The sequence below is a fragment of the Lycorma delicatula genome, chromosome 1 (genome assembly GCF_047948215.1).
Source record: "Lycorma delicatula isolate Av1 chromosome 1, ASM4794821v1, whole genome shotgun sequence".
Lineage (NCBI taxonomy): Eukaryota > Metazoa > Arthropoda > Insecta > Hemiptera > Fulgoridae > Lycorma > Lycorma delicatula.
In genome coordinates, this window is record NC_134455.1 from 368,611,229 (window position 1) to 368,637,819 (window position 26,591).

The 26,591-nt window shown below is 31.6% G+C and overlaps 2 protein-coding genes across 3 annotated transcripts in view; one reads left to right on the forward strand and one right to left on the reverse strand.

The window, feature by feature from the left end:
* The window catches only part of Cap-D2 (CAP-D2 condensin subunit), a 127,487-nt gene extending 125,701 nt beyond the window's left edge, over positions 1–1,786 (forward strand). The window contains exon 27 of the mRNA XM_075354479.1: positions 1,433–1,786. Within this exon, the coding sequence (XP_075210594.1) occupies positions 1,433–1,566 (134 nt within the window). The 3' untranslated portion in view covers positions 1,567–1,786. The remainder of the gene's footprint in view (positions 1–1,432) is intronic.
* On the reverse strand, positions 228–26,175 carry Prp18 (pre-mRNA processing factor 18). 2 transcript variants are annotated; one of them, XR_012754692.1, is made up of 7 exons: positions 25,766–26,175; positions 24,826–24,946; positions 21,945–22,114; positions 18,173–18,391; positions 15,679–15,891; positions 12,694–13,020; positions 228–495 (listed from the first exon to the last, which is right to left on the reverse strand). XR_012754692.1 is itself a non-coding variant. In XM_075353672.1 (7 exons), exons 1-6 carry the CDS (start codon positions 25,823–25,825, stop codon positions 12,778–12,780), a joined length of 1,026 nt encoding a protein of 341 aa, XP_075209787.1. In that variant the 5' UTR covers positions 25,826–26,173; the 3' UTR covers positions 228–495; positions 12,776–12,777. The 2 variants fall into 2 exon arrangements, 1 of the variants encoding a protein (XP_075209787.1); XM_075353672.1 differs by having other exon boundaries at positions 12,776–13,020; positions 25,766–26,173.
* Positions 26,176–26,591: the final 416 nt, after the last annotated feature.

The window sequence follows — 26,591 nt, forward strand, 5'->3', positions numbered from 1 at the left end:
ACATAATATTGCTAATCATGTGAATAGAATTCCCATTAATGATAATAATATTTTTGTTGCCCATAAAGTAAAATTTTGTGGTAATCACAAAATCTCTTGGGATGATTTATATATTTTAATTTACAAAAAATCAATTTATACTGTATTATCTAGTAAGAAATAAATATATTTTGCTTTTAATTAAAACTTCATTAGTGATAATTTTTTATTAAAGAAATAAAACAAGATTATAATAAAAATATTGAATATATTTACAACTTTAATTACAATGAGTATATATGTTTTTAAACATATATTTGAAATTTCATAAATATAAAATGTTATAAATCTCAAATTTATGATGTTAACAAATCAACCCGCTTAAGATCAGCTTCTATTTGAAATTAGTTTAGAAAAGTGTAATTTCACACCTTTCGTACATTTCACTCTTCTTGAAGTTGTATTTTTATCAGGATTCTTTTCCTAGTAGTTGTGTACAATTGGGTTGTCATTTCTCTGGAAAAAAGAACAAATGATTAGTTTTGTGTGACTGAATAAATTGAACACCCATAGCAATTTACTAGCTAACATTTTTGCTAGAATGCCATACACTCACAGATTGTTAATGCATGCTATGTTTGAAAAATTTTCTGTTATGTTGTTAATTTTTAAAAGACACATTTAATGAGCAAAATAAAGATATTCAGAGTTTTTTAATTCTTTCATTTTTATAATTGTATGAATTAGAATTAATTAACTTGTGTTTAGATACTGGAGGTACCTTTTGAAAAGTTAAGAACATCTTTTCTATATCCTGCTTAAGGTGACTAATGGATTTGATTTAATTTAAGTTAGATAATAATAAAGCAGTGGTATTTATAACAAATAAATTTAATAAAATGATTGGTATTTTTTATTTATATAGATAAGTTTTTAAATTGTCAGTCTCAAGGTAAATCATATTTATCTCAAATTTCAGGCCTCTAAATTCAGAAAATATACTTTTCTTGTTAAACTACAATCATATCATAAAAACTCAGAGGTACATATATAGTAACAGTAACAATTGATATGTTTACAAGTGAAAATATTCATTACACATTATTAAGAAGTACTTCTTTCCATCATAATCTAATTTAACAAGCTTTAATAATCCTGTAGTTGGGGGAGGATAATTGGATTACACATTTGATTAACAACCAGTTCTACTGAACACACAAAGTGGCAAAATGTTTTCTCTTTTACTTACTTTTACAATCTTTATATGTTACAATAATAGCAGTATATATATATATATATATATATATATATATATATATATATATAATACGTATTAACATTGTGAAATGAAATTAGAGCAAAAATGTCGATTATACACCATAATATCAAATTTTTTTTGTGCAACTTCATTTTTTTTAATCTGGATATGAAACAAACTGAATTTTTTTTCCAGATAGTGGAAAAGAATTTAAATCTGTGGGGCCATCAAGTCGACCGGTTAGATCTACCAGAAGAAAACTTGTAATCAATGATGATGATGATGATGATAATGATAATGAAGAAAAAAATGACAGCCTTGATGAATAAGTAAAATTCTTTTAAAGACTGTTATTAAATATTAATAAACTATTGTTGTTATAATCCTGTATATTTTTCAACATATCTACATTATGTATAGTTTTATCCATTCAGTATTACAAATTTTATGACCTAATTCAAATCAGTTATGTTGTACTCAGTTATGTTCATGCAGGACAAAAAATTTCTAAATCAATTATTTTTAAATAAACTTTTTTTTTATTAAATTCAACTAAGAAAAATTTATATTATATAATGTTCATCAAAAGCTACCTTGACTTTTAAGAAAAAAAATCATCAATTAAGTTTAAAAATCAAGGAAATTAAAGACTGAAAATGAAATCGTAATGTCTATTGTCTATGTGTTTTGAACAAAAATCACTTAAAAGAGAATCTTTCAAAGTTTGATAAAATCTTATTTAAAGTTTATTCTGGTTGATTGTGTAAATGATGGTTAAAGATTGACCCATGACAACTGAAGCAGGCTGTCAAGATTAGCTTTCTACAGATCATAGTAGCTGAAGCAATTTTTATAAAACTGCAGGTTGTGTGCTTCAAGAGCTGCAAATCATAAATACACCCTGCCTCATATAACTTTAATCGCTTACTGTCTAAGAGCTGACACTGCTCTTCCATTTCCTCAAAAACTTTGTTGAATAAGTGACTATGTAGGACCCGCAATTCTACATTTGACCTTTGAGAAATAAGGAATACAGGGAAATTTACTACAAACAAAAAGTAAGTGGTTCTATACTTGCTCTAAAGCAGGAAGTGGTTCTATAATTTGTTGTACTTGCTCTAAAGCAGGCAATTAATCAGTAAAACTTCTTCAGCTGAGCCATATGGACAACATGGAAAAACCTAAAACACCCTCAAAATTATTACCCCAATATCAACCATAAGAATATCTGCTTCATCGTTGATGCAGTTATCCACATATGCCATATAATAACCTCCCCTATTCCACTTTCTGGAAGAACTGGGAGATAATTTTTGAAAAAGATTTTTATGGTCATTGATTTTAAAGTAAAATCTGAAATTGATATCTGTACTGTGTAAAACAGCAATAAATGTATCTATAAAATATGACTTAAAACAAAAAACACATTTTTGTTTAATTGATCACCGTTTCCTCTCCAGGCAATGTTTCAAGCTCTAAAACATTTTACAGTCACAGAGATCTATTTTAACTGCGGTTGAAGAGTCAGCCATTATTAAAAACCATGTTATTTCGTCTAACTCTTCAAGTAGTATTTCTGGAGATAAAAAAAATTGTTGACACTTTTTTAATTAAAATTTCACTTTTAGTTCTTGTTTTTGAGATACACTGTTCTTATTTGAACCTAAATCCCCAAAAACCAAGAGGATTTAGGTTCAAATAAAATCAATAAATGTGAACTTATGTGATCGATGTTGTTCACATTCCAGAGCGATTAGTGAACCATCTTGGGTAGAGGGTGAGAGCAGGTATGTTTGGGAACTCCTGATCTCCATTCCTAGCCCTGATGGGCTTCACCGGAAGTCATCTTTTATCTAAACTTGATAACAACACAGTCATCAGTTGGGCTGATGACAGGATCCTACAGATGCAAGTGCCTTGGCAGAAATTTTCCATCAGTGCATTTACATAACCTACTATCTATCGCCTTTGTATGTCCTCTTCCAACAGCAACCACCTAAAATAACTTACAACTATCAAATTAATCAATTCACAGAAGTGAGAATGCCTCCAACACTTTTAGGTTTCACACAAAATATCTGACCAAAAATACTATCCTCATACCAACAAAACATGTGTTGATCGCCACACCCTGATCCCATAGGGAAAGATGCCCTCTGCCCTCCATGTGATGGTTTCAGTTGCCATGCCATCCCCTCTGTACCTAGCCCTGATGGGTTTTACCAGAGAGGTCATCTTCAAAATTTCAGCAAAAGGCATCTCTCTGCCTTGTTCGTCTTTAACAAGACTTACTAGAAAGTCTAAAAATAGGACAAAGTTGAGATGCAACATGCAACGTTAGTGCAAAACAATACGAAAACAAGAAACAATAATAAAACAAAAACATTAACCATAAGGCAAATCCAAGTTGAATCCTAACTTCTTTGGCAATCCTTTCTCTTGCTAAGTAAATGTTGAAATGAGATGATTGCCCACTCGGCTCAGTCCCTCCAATTTACATGGAGATCTAACACTGACCCAATAATATCAAGCTGGCAAATAGTATTCGTGCGCATTGGCTTGTACTAGGGGCATATGTAAAGAACATGATAGGCATCGTCCAACTGTCCACATTGTGGACATATACTGGAGTCCACCAGGCCAAGTCTCTGCAATCTGTACCCGAAAGCATCATTCCCAAAAAGCTATGTACTTGTTAGGGGTGTACTCACTCAAGAGGGGACCCAGCAAACCAACATCTGAAAGAGATCATCTCAGACACAGTCAAATATATCTGTTTCATGCCTGCAATCACCAAGATTGCCTCCAGTGAAATCGTAACCACCTGTTATCATTAACAATATGATCGCAACAAGAACACAATTCTGTCTCACAATTAAATTTACTAAGTTCTCTTGATTTATAAAAATCAGGAATAATTAATAAAATAATTTAAATAATTTATAAAAAAAATTTATAATCAGGAATAATTTATAAAAATCAAGTAATATGTCGACTGGGAGAAGGTCAGCTAACTAATTATATATTTCTCACATCAGAAAAAATACCATGCATGTAACAGCCACCAGACAATTTAGTCCACCTGACCTGCTGTAAATTGAAACCTTGGTTGTCTATTTAATTTACGCGCCCAGATGTAAGTTGGCCTTCTTTTCTTTTTCCTGTTTAGCCTCTGGAAATTACTGTTCAGGTATTACTTCAGAGGACGATATGAACAAGTGTAAATGAAGTGTATAGTCTTATACAGTCTCAGTTCGACCATTCCTGAAATGTGTGGTAATTGAAACCCAACTACCAAAAAACACAAGTATTCACAATCTAGTATTCAAATCCATATAAAAATAACTGACTTTATTAGGACTTGAACGCTGGAACTCTTGACTTCCAAATCAGCTGATTTGGGAAGACGCGTTCACCACTAGACCAACCCAGTGGATTAGAGGTAAGTTGGCCTAACTTCTTAGTATCATAACGTAAATGTTGCTCAGATATCACAAGGATATCAATGAGCTTAATACCAGAAATAATAAGGACTGCCTCTCGAGAGACAGTCCTGTAGGCACCAATAGGAAGGTACTGGGCCTTTCAACAAAATATTTCTATTACATTTAAATCTCATTTGACCCTAGACCGTGACCCCAGACAGGTGCAGCATACAGCATTACAGCTTTGCATACACCCTTATATAGAACACACATGGTTTTGAAATTAAGCTCTCAATTAGGGTGAACTGCTCTCCAAACACCGAAGAAAGCAGAACAATCCTTTCTGGCAGCATATTGAAAGTGCTCCTTGAATAGAAGATTATTATCATCAAGGATAACACCTGTAGTAGAACACTTAATTCGATGACCTGCCATTGATACATGAAGTTGTCATGTAAGTCTGCCCTTGAGCAACATCATTATTCTTTTCTCTGGGCTAAACACAATCTTGCAATGCTGCACTCTACAACTGGAGTATCTTGTAAGCCTGGGATGCCCAGAATTCAATCTCATTCCTTGAATTGCCTTTAACCAGCAAAAGCCCATCCGCGATGACACAGCATCCACTGAGTAACCTCAATCACATCAAAGAATCGACTTCAACAACCCAGAACAGGAGTCCTGAAGCACTATGTGGGCAACCGGATAGTGTATTTCCTACTTCTGAGATTCCATCTCAATTGCAGAAATAATTATATGTAACACACTCAGCTCAATCTGCATACAATCATGCTTTTGCAGCTGGAACAGGGCAGAGGGTCACCACAAATGATTAAAAGCCCCTGATAAGTCCAAAAAGATACTCAAGATCATTAAAAGAAATAAGGTTCATAACCTTAAGAATAGCATCTTTGTGCCGCTACCCGGTCAAAAACCATACTGATCATCCATCAACTTAGCAGAATTTAATGTAATACAAAGATACAATACCTTCTCAAAAACTTTTCCAATAACAGGCAGGAGCATTAAAGGTATTAAGAGGTATAAAGGTATTAAAGGCTCATAGTGGGGTCCTAGTCACTACCTTTAAACAACAATTTTAGAACAACTTTTTTCCAGCAAAGAGCATTCTATTAAATTTCTAGTCAAAGTACCAACATAAATTCTGAAAGAATGGTCAAGGAGCTCCATTGTGATTCCATCAAAATTTGGGGTATTATTCCTACCAGAATTGCAAGTTATCTAACAACATACCTAGAGAAAAAAGCATAAACTTCCTCACAGACGATACGAGGTTTCATTAGTCACATCATCTGGCAATAAATCATTCACTAAAATATTTAAAATCTCTGCTTTATTAGAAACAACACCTTGCTAGGTTGAGAGAGTCAACAGAATATTTTTCTTACACTTATATCCTAGTACTCTATACACGACACCCCAGGATCCTTTATTTACTTGCTCTCTAATAAATACAAAGAATCCCTTTCTGATGTCATGACCAAATGAAAATATTCAAACCTCTGCCTTGATGGCAGTCATCTCCAAAACTGCTCATGGTACAGAATCTCTCTTCTGCTGTGCAGCTCTCTTGAGACAGTTCACACTGTTTCAAAAAAGACAACTGTCTATTCCACCAAGGGACAATTCCCTCTCGACCAAATTATGGGGAATGATTCTCAGCAGCATCGATGAGCCAGAAAAAGTTTTTCTACCAGGTCTTCCAGCTGAATATCATCCAGACTTCGGTCTAAGACATGCAGTCTTGCAAAGAGAATATTAACAAATTTAGGCCAGTCTACCTTCCTGAGCAGGAAGCGCCCCTATAAACAGGGACATTACATCAATAAGAGTCTCGCAACTCCCTAGCCAAATCAAAAATAATTGGTAATCTAATGTTGGTATCTCGTCAAGTCATTAAAAACCTTCTAATCCATACTGTACAAAAAACCTTCAACTAATTCTCCGCTATCATCTGTGACTTTACTATGCCAAAGAAGCAACTTAGCATTAAACATCAGCACCTAGCACTATAGGACAGTTACCAATGAGACCAAGAATTCTATCTCACCTTTCTAAATGTTCCTAAGGGGATCTCTATATTGAAAATACAAACTAACAGCACAGAAATCAAGTACATCAATAACAAGTTTAACAGTGACATGATGAGTATCAGAAACTTGCCTCAAAGACATAATCCAATATCCTCCTACACAGAGCTGCAGACATTCTTTTACTTCCAGTATAAGATTTTTTCAAACCAATAAAATCTGTCAGATCACCCTGTACTATATATGTACCATACATCACCCAGTAATTATATATATCGATATAATTCTTCTAGAATTTTATCGAGGCATCTCCTTTTAACAATTTCACTTAACTCAATCTGAGCAATGTAAGCACCTCGAGAAATTAGTTGTCCAAACTTAACCATGCAATGAATAAAATATACAACAGCTCTCAAATAACAACCCCAGTCCTTACTATTGACAGAGTGCTTGCAATCCTTGTGCAGCCTTCTGCAATTTATACAAGTAGAAGCCTCAGACCTTTTAGGACACTTTACGCTTGTGATCCTCCTCACCACAATGTGCACAGAGTGAAGCATAAACAGAATTTAGCCCTGTGATCAAATCTATAACACTTAAAATATCAATGCACTCCTTGACTCTACAAGAAGAGAAATCCACAAACAACCTATCCCCAGCAACAAACATGTTAAACAAAGCAGGCCCAACTTCAAATATATCATGATACCTTTGGACATCATGTCTACCAGTTTTGAACAAAAACCTGCACTCGGACACAAATTTTGGCTCATCCAAGTGAATGTTTTGCTCCCATATGAGGCAAATTCTCCTCCTTGGACAGGTGACAATCTATATCATAGTCAATGACTTGAGACCTCCTTTTACATACGACAGATTCTGAAGTGACTGTCTCTTTGTCATAGGCTATGACAACCATTCCTATTATCCTTTACATTCTTACATTCCTAATTTTCAAATTTTACCTCTTGCCCTGAAGGGCAGTCTGAAATTTTTCTCTAATATTATCAACTTTTTTAATGGAGCCCTTCTTCCTGTTAAGGAAGATGACTTGGCTGCTTGTGAACTAAGCTGGCCTCTCTCCTCTTTTTTCTATTTAGCATTTGGAACCACCATAAGGTATTACTTCAGAGGGTGATATGTATGAATGTAAATGAAGTGTAATCTTGTTCAATCTCAGGTTGACCATTCCTGAGTTGTGTGGTTAATTGGACTTGAATTTAAGCACTTCGGCGCAGTGTTACCACTCCACCCTAATAGGCACAGGTACTGATATCAGAATGGAAACTGGCTCTTTAACTATAACCTCCTTGACGTCAGTTGGCTTAGAGGCAAGCACCTCAAATCCATTCGCCAAAACAGAAAACTTTGCCTTAAACTCATTAAGCCTCAGGATCATTTGTCTGAGAACTGCTGAAGAGGTACTTCAAGGCGAGAGGTTTCAAGAAACCCCAACAACTGATCACATTGATTCTTAAATTGTGCTACTAGAGGCCATGAGGAATTGTGCTATAGAACCAGTCCTGCCCCAAGCCTTAATAAAATCACTAATCACTAATCAGACTATGTTTTGGTACCACACCTGCCTGTTTTGGTGGACATACCTGTCTGACTAGCTTGGCTTCTATCATCAAAGGAGAAGATGGAAATACTAATTTGTTGGAAAGCCTGAAATGTGATAACTGCCTGGGGTAACATTCAAGCAGTCACAACCCTGATTGTCTTCCTGTCATTTTCTGCACCTTTTAGCCACTGCTATATCATTTACACAAGTACAAGCAGTTATGAAAACATTGATTACGACCTCCGCTCTGAAAAGAGCTCAAGCAGGACTAAGGCGAGTCCTACCTTGTGGACTTGTTACACCAGCAGTCATTGTGGGTTCTTCACCATGTGCCTTGTAGAACAAAAACTATTGCTTTATAAGACCCTCTATGAGGCTGATACATGTCTAAATCAAATACAAAGAACAATCTTGGCAAAAAGAGACAAATGATGAGTGTCTTTAAAACAACTTTAACTGCACCCATCTGTATCAAAAGCATAGAGCGTTTATATATATATATATAAAATGTGGATTAGGCTACAAAAAGGTATTCTTGTCTCGCTCCTTTTTGAATCTGAGTTTACCTTCCTCTTCATCCTCTATTCTAATGAAAGTATTTTATTTTATAAAATTATTATTTTTATCAGTAGTTCAGAATACAACTAAGATATATATGATAACAGTAAACACAGTATTACCTATCAAACAACAAGCCACATAAAGAAATATTTAAGACAGAATAACAAGAAATATTTTCTAGCGGATATAACCATATACACAAAATTTTCATTTTGGGTGGTTTGTGAATTTATCCACATGTGGTTCTAGATTTTACAGGACTAGCGCATATATCCACTAAAGTTGTGACGTATTACTGAAGCTTTTATATATCAGTTAATGCTATACATTTAGTAGGATTACACAGTTTTTGTTGTTTATGCATTTTTTTTTAATCAAGTTGCCAGCAATGAAAACTGGACGGTAATGGGAGTGGCACTCATGTAATGTCTTTTTTGTGTGCGCCAAAGATGGCGTTTAACGTAAGTAGCTCAAATTTTTCTGATGATATCTACTTAATAGATCTATGTCAGAGGATGTCCACAAAGAGATGATGAGGAAATGGATGTTGAAGAAAGTGTTGAATTCATTGACAGTGTTGCAAGTTCTGATCAATGTTGTATCACAACTGCAGATTACAAGCCCCCTTGGAGCAACAACAGGACGGAAAACCTCATTTTATTGGAAAAGCAGGAAAGGGATCGACCCTCTGTCGCGTTTGCTAAAAAAATAAAATACACAAAGAAACTGTGTATTTTTGCAACATGTGCCCTCTCTCTTTCTCTTTTCCTGTTTAGCCTCCGGTAACTACCGTTAAGATAATTCTTCAGAGGATGAATGAGGATGATATGTAATGAAGTGTAGTAGTCTTGTACATTCTCAGTTCGACCATTCCTGAGATGTGTGGTTAATTGAAACCCAACCACCAAAGAACACCAGTATCCACGATCTAGTATTCAAATCCGTGTAAAAATATCTGGCTTTATTAGGACTCGAACGCTGGAACTCTTGACTTCCAAATCAGCTGATTTGGGAAGACGCATTCACCACTAGACCAACCCGGTCTTATCTGCACCCAGAAAAATGTTAAAATCTACCACAAAAAAAAAACATATTATTGAAAATTTATATTATGTAATTGATGTTTTTATGTTCATTTAATTTTATGTCATGCTTATGTTTATTTCATTATTTAAAATTTTGTATTTACTCCAAACAAAACCTTTTTATTTTTACTGGTTTAGTTTTCTACCATTTTATTCATGTATCAACATTTTTCTCTAACTTTTTTTTGTTTTTGTACATGTTTTAAATATTTTTATTATAACAATGATAATTTTTGACATTTTTATGATAATTTCATTACTAATTTTATTTGTACTTTTTTCTTCTATCTTTTTACTATTCGTTTTTATATCAGTTTATAATGTTACATGTATAAAAAAAACCAATAAAATGTATAATTACAAAAAAATATTGTTCATATTAACCAAAATAAATTATAGATTAAGATCGATCTCATTTTTATTTCATGAGCTAATTGAGGTTATATCTGTAATACTGTGGTCTATGTAGGTCCATAAGAGCTTAATGCACCTACATTTTTTACACTACTAGCTCAACAAAAAAATTAATTAAAACTCAATTAAAAAATTATCACAGACTTCAAAATGTCATATTTGTTATTTATATGTACTGTAAGCGAGAAAATATAACAAAAACAAAAAAACTTTTCACCTATTGCAAAAAAAAAATACGCTCCTCTTCATCCACACAGATAATTTATTTAAAGAATCAATCTAATTTAAAAAAGAAGCACACTATATAAGGAATAAATCAGACATAAATATAAATAAATAAATTTATAAACAAAGTATGAACAATATATAAATATATAATAAATAATACAGGTGTATCACGAAGTTCTCTCAGGACTTTCATAACCTACATAAAAGACAGTTACTTTTATACGGATTTGAGTACTAGTATTACATAGTGAATACCAGTGTTCTTTGGTGGTTAGGTTTCAATTAACCACATACCACAGTAACGGTCGACCAAAGACGATTTAATTTACATTCATACAAATCATCCTCTGAAGTAATACCTTACAGTGGTTCCGACGGCTAAACAGAAAAGGAAGGACTTTCATAACCTATGAAAATAATGGAAGAAGTTCATATAAACATATCCTAAAATGCTTTGTCAGCATACAATAAAAATCCTAAAATAGTAGCTTTATTGCAAAAGTAAAAGGCTAGAGAAAAATATTTTGCTCAGATTTCAGCTACCCTGGTGAAATGAGGTTGTACTGCCATTTTTAGGACGTTAATTACATAACAGAATTAGTGACTTCTAATGGTTTTTGACCTGAAAAATTGAATAAAATACGTCCTAGAACTGTATTTGGAATAGTTTTTGAGAAATCTGGGGTGAATACCAATAAACTGGGGTAAAACACCCTATTTTTTATGTTTGATGTACAATAACTTTAATTTAATTTTGAGAAAATTAGAATTTAACTTTGAACAAAATGGTGTAAAATATGTAGAATAAAACAAGGATAAACGGGCATTATATGTCCTAGTTTATTATAAATGTTATAAAATAAGCCTACCATTTTCAACATATTTCTTGTTCTATACTGCTTTTGTTGCTTTTTTAGTTCTTCAGGGCTACCCTTAAGTTGCTCAGTCATATCTATAATGCAAAAAATTAATTTCTCATGAGAAACTATTTTGTTTTGTATACAATACTTTTCATCCATCCCATGAAGCAAAAATCTAAAAGTGTTAGACCAGCCGATCTGTGTTCCTCCATGACCGATCAATTTCTCAGGGAAATAATGATTTAAGTGAATGGAAAAAGCACAAAAGAAGTTTGGAAGGTATACCATCGTGCTGGAAGTATACTTTGCGTGGTGCTAGAGAAACCTCTTAATGGAGCTGCAGCACTTTCTTGAAGAAAGTGCAAATAGACCCCAGCATTTAAGCAGCCAGGTTAATATGAATGGTTTAAACAGCTGATTGTGAAGAAGGCCCCACCATACATTGACAAATTGGTGTTGAAAATTGCCTTCCATCATTTCATACGCATTTACTTCTGCCCATGTATACTCATTGCGTAAGTTGTTGACGCCAGTTCGAGTGAAATTTGTCTCGTCTGTAAACAAAACATATTTGTAGAGTTGTCGATTTTTATTAGAAAAGTTGCAGAACTTAAAATTCACAAAAAACCTTTGCTAACAGCACAGTTCACAGTATCCGATATACTTTGAAATTGTATTTTGTATTTCTGTCATTAATAAAAACATTATCAAGTAAATTTTTTAATTTTATAACTATTGTGTAATTTCCAGTTTTTTAAATGTTTTTAACAGTAAATTTTGGTTTTACAAATTTAACACATCCTCAAAAAAAAAATTTAATTTTTGTTTACAGTAATGTTTCTAAATAAAATTTGAATTTTACTAACTAAATTCTCTACAAATTTTGATTAAAAATTTTATGTGTTTATTACCCATTTAAGATTTCTTAAAAACTGCTACAGACACAATTCTGGGACCTATTTTATTCTAAGTTTCATGTCAAAAATCTTAAGAAATCATTAATTCTATCCTAAATTAATTAAAATGTCCTAAAATTTCAGTACAACCTCATTTCACCGGGGTAGCTGAAATCTGAGCGAAATCTTTCACTACTTGTAACTTGCAAATGAAGCATTTTAGGATATGTTTATATAAACTTCTATTAGTTTCCCAAGTAGAATAGGTTATGAAATCCTAGGAGAAGAACAAAGATTAACATTTATAGAAACAAACTTACACAAAAATAGAATAAAAAAAAGCTACTCTGTAATAGATACATCATCATTTACCTATAAGTAACAATTCAAAGTTCTTGTAATCAGGTATAATGTACTACGTAATACACATTTGACTACAAGCATAAAAAACTACCTTCATTTTGAATGTGCAGCATATTCTACACAACGAGAAGGATCTGTTGGATAGAATTCTTGGCATTTTGTCATCAACCTCTTTAAAGCTTGAATGTATTTTCTTTGCGTTTCATCATTCAATACATGTGCAACATTTTTTGAAAAAATTTTTTCACGACCAGTACGTGCATGGATACCAACCATAGTAACTCCTATTGGCCAAGGAGCATTTCCTATTGCCATTTGTAGATAAGAATCACTAGCCTGAAAGAAAGAAAAATAAATTATAATACTGCTTAAAAATAAAAAGAATGATTTTTATTTATTTTTTTTATCAAAGTTAAATTAACAGCCACAAATAAAAATTTAGCCATAAAAATTCAATATCTACAGCTTGGACAGTATAGTTATTTCTCCTCAATCTATAATATAAATTCAATTGTGTAATTTCAAATTTTTTATTATTAAACAATTTATTCAAGTAAATGAGTAAGTTTTTTGTGAATATAAAAAATCTGATGTGGACACTACATGACTTTCTTGTACGATATTAAATTACATATACACATTTTTTGCTGCACTTCATTTGAAAATGAGATACGATCCTCCAGTTCTTTAATAAAGTCAACAGTTATACAATTGCTAAACTATTAGTTTTTATTAACATCAAATATTTATACAATGATTAATTCAACAATCTTACGAGAAATATTAGGATAGAGTAAAGGTCCCTTTATTACTCTTTAAATAAATGTAAGTCTTATATCTATCTAAACTTTAAACTCTAAACTTATTATGCTGTCCTAAAAATACTACAGCCCTAAAAATTTCCTTAGCATTTTATATTAGTTTATATATTAATTTTGTTTCACATCACTCAAGTAAGTATGTGGTGTAGGTGAATCTGACTTCATATACATTAATATATTTTTTACTGAATTATTATTTATTATTAATTTTTTTTTTTACAATCAGAGGTTAATATCAATATATTTAAATTAAAAAAAATACATAAGAGGTTTATTTTTTTTCAAGGTCCGATCGGTCGCAAAATAAAAACCCGCGCAAAAATCGGATGAACCTTTGCGCATATGTGTTGTGCAGCGTCTCTAGTATGGCCTTCAATCACGCTGCGTCACTTTGTTTAGTTCTGAACACGCAGCTAGTACGTAAACATGTCTACAACAATAGCATCTCCCGCCAAGTGTGAAGTGCGTGCGGTAATTCGATTTCTTCAGGCTGAGGGGTGTAATGCGGCTGAAATTCATTGACGAATAAGTAATGTGTACGGTGAAACTTCAATGAGTGACAGCAAAGTGCGACAATGCAGGAACTTTAAAGCAGGATGTACAGATGTTCATGATGTAGGCGGTCATGGAAGGAAGCGAGTTTTAACCAATGATCTCGTTGAGCGAGTGGATGAGGCGATTTGAGAAAATCGTCGGTTCACAATTTCTGTATTGAGCGATTCGTTTCCTGAAATTTTAAGGTCAGCTCTCTACACCGTTGTGAGTGAGAGACTTCAGTACCGCAAACTGTGTGCGAGATGGGTTCCCAAGATGCTGTCCGACCATCACAAAACAATGAGAATGGACGCCTCCCTAACGTTTCTCCAGCGCTACCACAATGAAGGAGAAGAATTTTGAACAAAATTGTCACAGTGGACGAGACACGGGTCCATTTCGAAACTGAAGAAACAAAAGTACAATCCAAACAGTGGATGTATTCTCATTCACAGGCGGCTCCGTTCTATGACGAGGGTATTGGAAAGTTGGTACAACGTTACGACAAATGTCTAAATCAGAGTAGCGACTATGTAGAGAAATAGCGTAACTATGTAAGTATTTGTTACAAATAAAAAATATTTTATTTTCACTGTGGTTTTAATTTTGTGACCGATCGAACCTTGAAAAAAAAATAACCTTCGTATATGTATATGAAGTCTGATTCGACAGTTGTCTTCCTCTTGTAAGATCCAAATATTTCATTAATTAAAATTTTATTTGTTTATAACTCTGGAACCAATGAAAATAAGTATCACTTATGATAAATATTGTTGAAAAGCTATCGAGGGCTTATTACTGCAGTTAAGAAAAAATCCAAATGTTTCAAAATTGAAATCCTGCTTTATTTAGAGGTCTGACTGAATACACATTTTTGGCCCAATTGACTGCAATCAAAAGTAGAGGTGAACAACTATGTGTTACAAAAGTCCTAAATACAAAATTTCAACATTCAACAGCTAATTGTTTTTGAGTTATGCAAGATACATATGTATAGACATCACCCAAACTATTCACAACTATTTGTCTTCAATGTGAAATAAAAACCACATTAAAATGGTTTTTATTTGGATGAACATAGTTCATCTGAATAATTATAACAAAATATAGATTAAAGAAAAAAAAATAGCAATGAAAAAATAAAAAATGACATAGCAATATCATAAAGGGGTTAAGATGGTTTGTTAGGCAAACTATCTAATGATATTGATATTTACAGAAAATTAAATGTTATAATAGTGATATAACATGAATCTTTTCTTATAGAACGACTCAGAATAGGTTCAAAATATGTTAATATGTCTGTTTCATTTTCATCTGTCAGAAATCTATTATTACAAGGTTGAATTTATTAAATGATCATATGCACTCACCAATAATTTAAAAAAAAACCTTTAAACTAAGGTGTATGTCATTTTCACTACTTTTCTTAAAAACATAATTTAAGAAAAGTAAAGTAAGTAGTTTTTTTTTAACATTTATACAAATTTTCTAAAGAAAATTTTACAATATAAAAAAGAATACTAGGTCAATCTGCACAGTCCAAGCATCAGTACTTGCATCCATATGGACATTCTTATCTATACATAAAAATTATATCACTACTGTAAATATCTAATACAAATTGTTATTTGATTACCATTATATAATTTCTGTCGAGTAAATGCCTAGTGATCTCAGTAAGACTATCTGAAATATCTTCTGGCAGACTTTTACTTCTTAACTTTCTTAGTAAAGGCTTTAAATAAATCTGAGTCTGTGTAAATGTTGCTAATGCCATTTTACCTTTCGTACCCATTTTCTCAGATGTAGATCTACTATTCAATTGATTCCCCCACATTTTCAATAAAAACTGAAAAATAAAAGTAATCATGTAAACAAGAATACAATAAATATAATGGAAATTTTAAGCAGTACATTTATTTCAAATGCTATGTTGTAACGAGTTAAAGACAAAATGTAAAAGGAATTTTTTAATGTCCAATGAATATGTAAACTATCGTGAGAAAATCAGATTGCAGCTGTATTAAGTCAAATAATTACCAATTATCATTAGTTACATAAGAAAAACTGATTGTATTTCCAGCTCTCTAGTGTAGTTCATATTGAGATTAATAACTGCAGTTATATTAAAACTGTCAACTATTGTTATATAGTTATATAGATCTCCACTATAAAGTATCTTACTTCAATTTTTATTCTCAAAGGTCCATAATGAACTAATAAAAATATTTTATACCACAAATGTTAATATCATTACATTAAAAAAAACTTACTTTCATCCTCTTGAAAATTAGTTATTTTAAAAAAAAGGTAAGAGTAAGACCTTCATACATGAATGTTGTATAAGAAACTTAAATGAGTTTAATAAATATCTAAAACTGTTTGATAAACTATTTATAAATGAAACATAAAACCTGGTACCAAATAATTTTTTATAATTTTAATTCAAAGATGTATTAATGGTGTCAATTAGCATAATTTCCCTCACAAGATCCTAAAATCAGTAAAAGTAATGTATGCGGTGTCAATGCTGGGTGAATGCTAACAACCACATAAACCATTGAAATTAATTTTTTTTTTTGCATGTGTGACTTTTAGTAACCAAGTAATATTCTGAAGGTGGGTACCATTTCTTGGTTACACATACCAGTTTCTTCATTACACGTTTTTTTTAAAATAAAACCTTAAAAATATATATCTCTTAAAATTAAAAACAAATGATTTCATTGACCACAGACGTGTTTTTAAAGGTTTATTTTAATGAATGTATGATAATCTAGAATTATACAAAGCATCTTTTTTTTTAATTAGGGGATGCAGGGAGCTACATTCCTTTTTGTGAAGTGAAATGGTACATTTATCTACGTTACATTTTAAGTTCACAAGCTGTAATATATAGTTAATATACATAACAGCAAAAGTAATTGTGGCTTAGAGGCAAAACTAAGCCAATAACAAATGTGAACATTTACTGAACTGTGTTATAAATTTTTGTATTTCATTTAGTGTCATGAAAGTAGTAAAGTAAATTCCTTATATAAAAATATTATATAACTATTAGTGATAGCTATTTTAATGTTATAAGAATACTTATTTTTAACTGATTTTCAAGTGTACTGCATAGCATATTACAACAGTAGCTGAAATGTAACATATAGTTGCTCATAACTCTAACCAGATGAAACAAATATGGCATAAAAATACATTTTATTTCTACAAAAACTAACGCTTATTTTTCCAGTCACTATTTACAGTTACACATTTCTCCCCAAAGTGAACCAGTTTTTCAATCTGTCAATGAAGAATGCTTTCCTTGATCCATGACCTCACTGTTTCTTTAAGTTCATCATCCATAAAAGAGGGTCTTAAAGGGTTTAATAACCGTCTTTATTTGCACAAAGAAGTAAAAATCGCAGGGTGCCAAATCTGCTGGGTATGGAGGGTGCAGGAGAGTCTGGTTGCACACAATGTGTGTGGCCTAGCATTCTTGTGCTCCAGAATTATTGGCTCTGTGTATTGTACAAAATTTAAGTCGATCCAGTCTACAGGTAGTCAGTTACACATGTTCTGAAATTAAGAACACTGTCAATTTGAAGTTCATCCTCAATGTTTGCTTCAGCCACATTCGATGTACAAAATTTTATTGCACTATTCACATAAATGGGTTTTAGAAGTCAATGGAGTGTACTAATATTCACTTTTTCTGCTGTTAAAAACTACAATTACTTATCAGTAATTTTAGATGTGAAGATATAGCAGGCGTATTCGACTCCACAACAATAGTGACTGACAGAAAATGAAAGGGATGGGTCAACAGGTTTTGGAATATTAGCAGTAAAAGAATGAAACTACAAAATGGTAGAATGTCATTTTGAATGACATTCCATTCTGCTATTACATTTCAGCAGACTTTTAACCATTAACATGATTACTGGGTACACTATTTGTTCAAGCTTTTTACTGTAGTTTTCAGAGGGAAGAGAAATATGTATTTGCTATATCAAGTAACTAAAGAGTCAATGAAGATTTTCAGTTGAAAAAGGGGCAAAAAGTGAGTTGAACTGTTTTTTAAGAAAAAAGAATAATTAGTTCAGATACAAACGTGATTAAAACAAAAGAAAATTAAATACCTGCAAGAATTGCATAGTAACTTCCATATCATTTTGTCGATCCCCTTTTCCCAAGTTGGCAGCTAAAGTTTGAATGCGTTCATAAGTCAAATGTGAGTCTTGAAGATTTAAAAAATCTGATTGTGAGGAATCACCTGATTTTGCTGTTGATGCTAGAATCTCATCTAAGTAATCTTCCTCCACTTTCTCCATAGCTTCTTGAAAATCATTACGGAAACCCTGAAATAAATATATAAAAAAATATATAAAATTTAATTAAATCAAAATATTTCATTTCATGAAAAATTAGTCAAAATCATAGTTCAGGAAGAGCATATATATTTATATTTTTTTGTAAAAATTTATATCAATAATAGGAACTGAATCTATGGTCCTTGTATGTAGCTTGCAGTTCTTAATAGTACAGTGGACTAGTTATTTTTATTTAATTAACTATTAATTAATTTCAGTTAATTGGAAAATATCAGGGTATAATTATTATAACTGGGGGATTTTTTAACCTGTTCACACTCTTGCACATTTTCAATATGCCTATAAATGGTTAATTTTTATAGGTTAAAAAATTCCCATACATTATACTAACTGCTGCAGACAGCTTTGTTTTGTTTTTCAAATATTTAATAATTAAGTAGATTTGGATTATTGTTATTAGAGTAATCATCATCTTTATATAATATAATTATGAAGAAATTTTTTTAAATAGGTATTTTACATGTTTGTGTCTTTAGCATGAAATTTAGTTAACATGAAAAAACCACTAGTCTCCATCCCTTTGCATTTAATTACCTATTTGGATATGAATACCTTACTTTACCTTACTTTATGAAGTTTGGTCGTGGGAATTCACATACAATAGGCTGAAAATCTGTAATAAGGCAGTATAATCTTGAAAGATAAGATTTAGTACAAGAAATTTTTTTAACAATATTTTTAAATTATGTGATACAACACAATACATAATAACAAAAATTAATATAATCACATCCTAATTACATTAGGACACATATCCTCTTGTTGATCTAATTCTATTTTTAATGCAGAAAGGATACCCGGACAAAATTATCTTGTCCTACTGCAAATTTCTCATAATAATATAATTAATATAGATTTGAGTTTCTAAAACACACTCTCCTTTTCATAATGTTAGTACAAATTTTGAGTACTGTAACACATCTTCTGATGTGTATTATACCTTTACCATGCACTACTAAATATCTGAATATAATGATATAATGAAAATCAGTACAATGTTTGTGAAGAAAATTATGAGCAATATATCTTTTCAGTCACAAAAGATGATTAAAAGGACTCTTTCCGCTGATGGACATGCTTTCATCTTTACAGGGCAAGGCTCTACACTCATACCATACTCTCAAATTTTGACTAGAGAATGTACTGATGGATATGTGACTACTAAATGTAAAAGATTATTTCCCTCTCGTTGAAATATATTCAGGAGCCTTTGGCATTTCCTGTAAGGTCTGTTTCTGATTTTAGGTAAAAAATTTTGGGACCATTGTTGCACAAAGTTTGCAGAAACTAAGGTGCTTTTTGATAATGAAATTGGCACTTTCATGTCAGATACCCACTTCCAAAGCAATTTCATTTACAATAAGATGCTGATCATCTTCAATGGAGTCACAGATCGATCAAATGTTGTCATCCACCACACCTGTCCTTGAATGCCTACTGTGACTCATTTTCTAGTTTTAAATTTGCTGACCTGATTGTAGTCTTCAGTATGACATCATACCCTCAAACAGGACAAGAAGTCAAATTTTCAGAAGGTTTGACACTTCATTCATAAGAAACTTCACAATACATTGGCTAACTGGCGATGGAACATTTTACTCTGACAGAGATGCAAATGCCGAAGCAGCTTGAATGTCCATCACCATTTCAAATCTCCAGCATAAATATTCTTCCTTCCCAGGCCTTTTTTGTTTGTAAGTGACCTATGAAGACAAAAGTTCAGTTTATATTTGACTGAGCCTCATATACTTTGAATATTTTAATTAATTATTGTGAAAATATTTTTATTACTTACATCTCTATTATACTGTACATATATACTCAAATTAGCATCTAATAAATCCAATTTATTACTCTACTTTATTCCCTTCACATTATTTTTTAAAGACATAATATCAGATCTCACAGTGTGAAATTAATATGTAGTCCATTATTAATTAAATACTTCAATACAAATTAAATTTTCAGAACAATCAGATATATGAAAGTGTGTTAAAAAATAACGATAATTTTTGTTTTTTAAAAAGAATTTTATTTATTCGTCTACATTAATGTTATCCCTTTCAAAATGGTTCCCATGAGATATTATACACTTATGCCAGCATTTTTTCAATTCCCCAAACACTTCTGGAACTCGATTTTTGGAATAGTTTTTTGAAAATGGCCCTTTAAGGTTCTCTTTATTTTTGGGAATATAAAAGTCACATGGGGCCATGTCTGGCGAATATAGGGGCTGGAGTATCATTACAGTATTGAATTGGCTAATTGATGAACAACCAATGAGGTGTGTGAGCAGACACATTATCATTGTGCAAAAGCCATGAATTGTTTTACCACAAATCTGGGCATTTTTTGGATTGCTTCAGGCAAATGGCATTGAAATTGTACGTAATACTCCTTACTGATCGTTTGACCTTGTGGCAAGAAATCATGATGCATTTTGCCATTAAAATCGAAGAACACGGTGATCATCCCTCCACTGGGATGATTGAGCCGTAGTTTCGACATCATATCTATAAACCGATGTCTCATCACCTATTATTACAAGTTTCAGTAGTTCTGCATCATTGTGGATCTCATTTAGCAACTTCCATTTGCCACTGTTTTTGTTCGAAATTCAATAATTTTGGAACAAATTTTACTGTCACATGTTTCATACCCAAAACATCCGAAAAAATTTTATGGCATGAGCCAATTGATATCCCAACATCATCAGTGACTTCTCTGACTGTGATTCAGCGATCATTCATAATCATTTCTATCACTTTTTCCATGTTTTCACTGGTTGTTGATGTGCTGGGGCGTTCGTCATCTTCAACGATTTCACGACCTTCTTGGAAATGCTTATAACACTTGTAAACCCTTGCTTTATTCAGAGCAGACTCACCAAAAGCAATATTTAACATTTTTAAAACACTGCTACACTTTATCCAATTCTTATAGCAAAATGTAATATAAATTCTCTGATCCATTATTTATACAAATAAAAAATCGTTGATCATACCAAAACACATGTTATCCTTTTGACAGCTGACAACAGGCTAAACATTCAAAAAATGTACAGATACTTTTCAGACATGTTTACCAATACAACAACGAAAAAATCCCAAGAATCGAATTAATACAACTCGTAAAATTTCAAAATTCTCATTACTTTTTGAACACATCTCATAGCAGAACAGTTAGAATAATTTTTTCACCAAATTTTTTGAATCAATGATGTTAGAAAATTGCACATGAAATAATTACGAGAAAAAATAATTAACAGGAGCTGATAGCTTTTGTTTTTATTTATACATTCTTGTAAATCATATTTATGCACTTAAAAATTACATAATTATTAATTACTGCTAGTGTGTACCATAACAAAGGTTTTATCACAGAGAACGTTATAATATTACAAGTTGCCTTGAATGTATGAAACGTATTCTGTCTGGAGAACATTATCACAATTATAATATTAATAAAATCAAATTTTTCAATATTATTTATTAAAATTAACTTAAGTTTATATACATACCTTATTAACTTCAGGTTCCAATATTTCACAACGTCTCAATCTTTTAAAAGCATCCAATTCAGTTTCACCAAATAAGAGAATTGGTTCCCCACGTTCTCTAAGTCTTCTAACAACTTCCCTGCGCGATAAATTGGTCAGTTCTGATCCTTCATCTGCTGCACTTTTTCTCCCTATATAGATAAAAAGTGAATTCTGATAATGGCATAAGTTTGGGTAACTCCTTAAGTTGCCTAAGAGTTAGGCACAGAAGAAGAAAAAATATTAATATGAACTAGTCTAAGACAATTTAAAGTGTTTTTCATAAAATTTCACAATCATATCATAATTTTTCAAAGAGGAGATTCAAATTCTCACACAAATTGCTTGTATGAAATTTGTATGAACTGTATTTAAATGTATGAAGAACGGCTGAAATGTAATCCACACTGGAATGTTATAGAACTGCCATCTTGTAATTTCATTCCCTCGCTACTAACATTCCAAAACTCTTTGGCCCATGCCCTCTCATTTTCTGGTTGTTATGGACTCATTTTCTGGTTGTTATGGAAACTGTTAATGGAAAGTACTGTGAGTAGATTGGCAAAAATATTTTTTGCATCAGAACTGGTAAAGCGATTACTGAGGATGATCCTTGCAGTGGTCGACCAGTATCTTTGACTGATGAGAAGCACCAAAAGAAGATGAATGAATCGATTCAAAATTAATGTTGCATCACCACCTACATAAGTACACTGAAAAAACAAGTAGACCACATTTTAACAAAACTAAACTACTGTAAAATCTGTTCACAGGGAGTGCCTTTAATAAGATTGAACAGAAATTAATTTTAGATAGAAACAGTTTTACCTTACCTCCACCTATCTATTTTATTTAATTAAAATAAATCTATGTATAAAATACTGAATAATCAGATTTCAAGAACTTATTCATGAAAAAATATGTATGTTTGGAGTGTCGCTTTATATGGAAGTGAAATTTGGACAATCGGAGTATCTGAGAAGAAAAAATTAGAAGCTTTTGAAATGTGGTGCTATAGGAGAATGTTAAAAATCAGATGGGTGGATAAAGTGACAAATGAAGAAGTATTGCGGCAAATAGATGAAGAAAGAAGGATTTGGAAAAATATAGTTAAAAGAAGAGACAGACTTATAGGCCACATACTAAGGCATCCTGGAATAGTCGCTTTAATATTGGAAGGACAGGTAGAAGGGAAAAATTGTGTAGGCAGGCCACATTTGGAATATGTAAAACAAATTGTTAGGGATGTAGGATGTAGAGGGTATACTGAAATGAAACGACTAGCACTAGATGGGGAATCTTGGAGAGCTTCATCAAACCAGTCAAATGACTGAAGACAAAGAAAAAATATATTTATTTTTTTCTAATTTAATAAATAAGTGTGCCCATTTTTAAATAATTTACATTTGAAAATTATTATCTTAGCAATTAAGGAAAAAATATACGAGGGCCATCCAAAAAATTCTTAGCCTGACAAAGAAGATGAAAGATTTTCAGAATTTTATTTTCAATGTAATCATCTTCCAATTCAGTCAATTAGATCAATGACTTTAAAACTTTTTTAATACCATCAGTATAATGTAATTTTTCCAACTCTGCAAAATAACTGGTTATCTCAGTTTTGACCTCATCATTTGAAGTGAAACTTAATCCAGCGAGGCATTTCTTAAGGTTTGAAAAGAGGAAAAAATTGCTGGGAGTTGAATACAGCACATGTGAAAGCACTTCAAAGCATATGTCATGGAGTGTTGCAGCAACAACCCATGACTTACATGGAGATGCATTATTGTGGTGAAAGAACACTTTCTTTTTGGCCAGATGTGAACATTTAACCTGAATAGCACTTTTCAACTGATCCACTAGTGAAACATAATACTCCCATTGATGGTCCTGTCTTTTTCCAGGTAGTCTATGAGCATGAGAAACCTAAAAAAAACCATGGCCATGACTTTTCCTGCAGATGGAACTGTTTTCACTTTCTCTGGCACACTTTTACCTGCTCTCACCCACTGCTTGATCTCTAATGTAAAATGGTGTATTCTTGTTCCATCTAAAGTTATAAGAAATTGATGAAACAGAGGAATCTGATTAAATAAGTCAATACTCTTGAGAAATGTTCAGTTGAATGCGTTTTTTTTTACTGCTAATAAATATGACACCGAGTGGAAAGCTTTTCATGCTCAAAGCATGCATAAAATGTAGCGGACATGGTCTTTTGAGATATTTGCAAGATCGCATACTTACATTCAGCAATCTTTTAATACATCATTACAGACTTTCGTGATGATTTTTTATCAGTCATAGCAGTTTTTGGGTTGTAACAAGCACTCATTATTGTGAATGAATGTATAATCATATTTAAATTTAGAATCCAACTTTTTACAGTTGAAAAGAAGGAAAAGAATCTTTTAAAGTTGAATCTAAATCTTTTTGTATGTTTGTAAAATAAAGTACTTTGTAACAATTCAAACATCAATTTTTCAGAAAATGTCAAAACTTGTTTATTTTACTTGATCACCACAAACAAGCACTAAAATGCATGCATCTGCAATTTTGCAGCACACTGTCAAAAGGGTCATACCTGACAAATAACACAGTCATTTGTTCATTCTTTCCAAATAACTGTAATATAGTAAATATTTTAATGTTTTATTGTATTTTTATAATCACAAAAAAGGAAAAGTAAAATCATGATTAATGAATCACTATACTTTTGAGGAAATTAATGTTTTAATTATGATGCTCAAATAACATGTTAAAATTTAATATGAAAGTAAACATACAACTCAGGATCCTAAAAAAGGCCAAAATGCAAAAATAACAATCTACACAGCAATAATGAATGACAAATTATATAACTTACCATCAGCATTTTTGGTATTCTCATTTTTTGTTTCTGCATCAGTTATCCCATATTTTTTCTTATATTCTTCTTCTTGTTTGGCAACCAATTCAGACCTCTTGAAATATTTTTTATTTGGTTGCTGGATAACAAAGATATATCAATTAATTACAATTAACTAAAATAAAACAAATCAATAGTCCTTATGAATTTTAAGGGGGAAAATTAAATAATTAATTTTTTATAATCTAATTACCTAATTAAAGATCCTGAACAGAATTTCATCTATCCTTCTAGTAAAAAATTAAAAATAATCCTTAAAAAGGTCTCTTCAGATCAGCTCTTGGAAATATCTTGCAACAAAATACTTTTCTATGATCCTAAAGACCCATAAGAGAAAAGGCTAGAATCTCTTAAACTTTTAATTTTTTTGAGCATGTGCCCCACAATTGGATCAATGAAATTTTACAAATGGCTCACAGTAATCCATTACACATAATTCCTGCCCACTAATCAAAAATTATTATTGAACCCAGAGCAATATGCTCTATCTGGGCAATAACATGTCTGCAGAACGATTATGCACTGTAAACATAAACATTCCCACACTTAACAGCATAGATACAAATAGTTACCAGTGGTGTACACCTGCATGTTATTTTGGCTGAATTCAAAGATCAGTTTTAGTAGATTGAAACATATTTAAAAATTTGTACTTATTTATATAAAAAAGGAAGAGATTTTCTTATTTAATAAACGTAACATGAAATTAAAAACACTTACATTTATCTATCTAATTTTTAGTAGGAAATTCTTTTAAAAGTTACTTGTAGTTGCGAAAAACAAAGCAATAGATATATAAACTAACATGTTTTTTTTTTTAAGTAACAAATAAAAAAAAATATATATGTATATACACACACTATTGGAATTTAGGTTAGATTTTTAAAAAACTACTCACTATGATATTGCTTTCCAGCAGTTGTCTTTTCTTTCTCTCAATTTCGGCTCTTATATCCATAATGTTAATTTAAATATAGAATTAGAAGAATCCTTATTATACAATTAAATATTCAAAACATCAGAAACATATAATCTTAAATACTGGATAGTACGCAATTTGCCACGGTTGTCATACATAACCTACAGCAATCGGAACACTTCGTCAATGCACAAAATTATCGGTTGTAAACTATTCATATCGAAAAACAAAAAATTCCAATAAAAGGAATATAAAATAACAGTTAACTCATTTTTACACTTTTTAGCTCAGTTAATTTTAGGATTGTAATTTAGTTTTTATACCCTTGAAGTAGTTTAATTTTTTAAAATAAATCACTGAACAGAGCAGTGAGAAACTGTTCAATAACATTAGGTTCTGCTCCGTTTTGCCAAAAGTTCGTTTCATGAACTAATAGAATCTTCACGCATGCTTAGAAATATTGATTTTTTAATGACAATCCGAAACGAGTTTTAAAAATTTAAATAAATAAAAGAGCCTTTTAAAAGATGACAGTTTTTAATTGTTTGTGTCATCGATTGTCATGCATAAAAACTCTAAAATTTATGTTATGCATTTCGCTAAATGTAAAATAAAAACTGTATTTTGTACCTCTCTTTCAACTGTCAATAATTGATACAAAATTGGTTGAGGAAGAGAAAAGAATTAATTCTCTTCTTAATTTGTGCTTTCACCTATGTACTGTAATATATTTACAATACATAGATGTGTATATATTTACTTTTAGATACATTAGGCTACTACTCATTTATTTAGATCAGTTGAC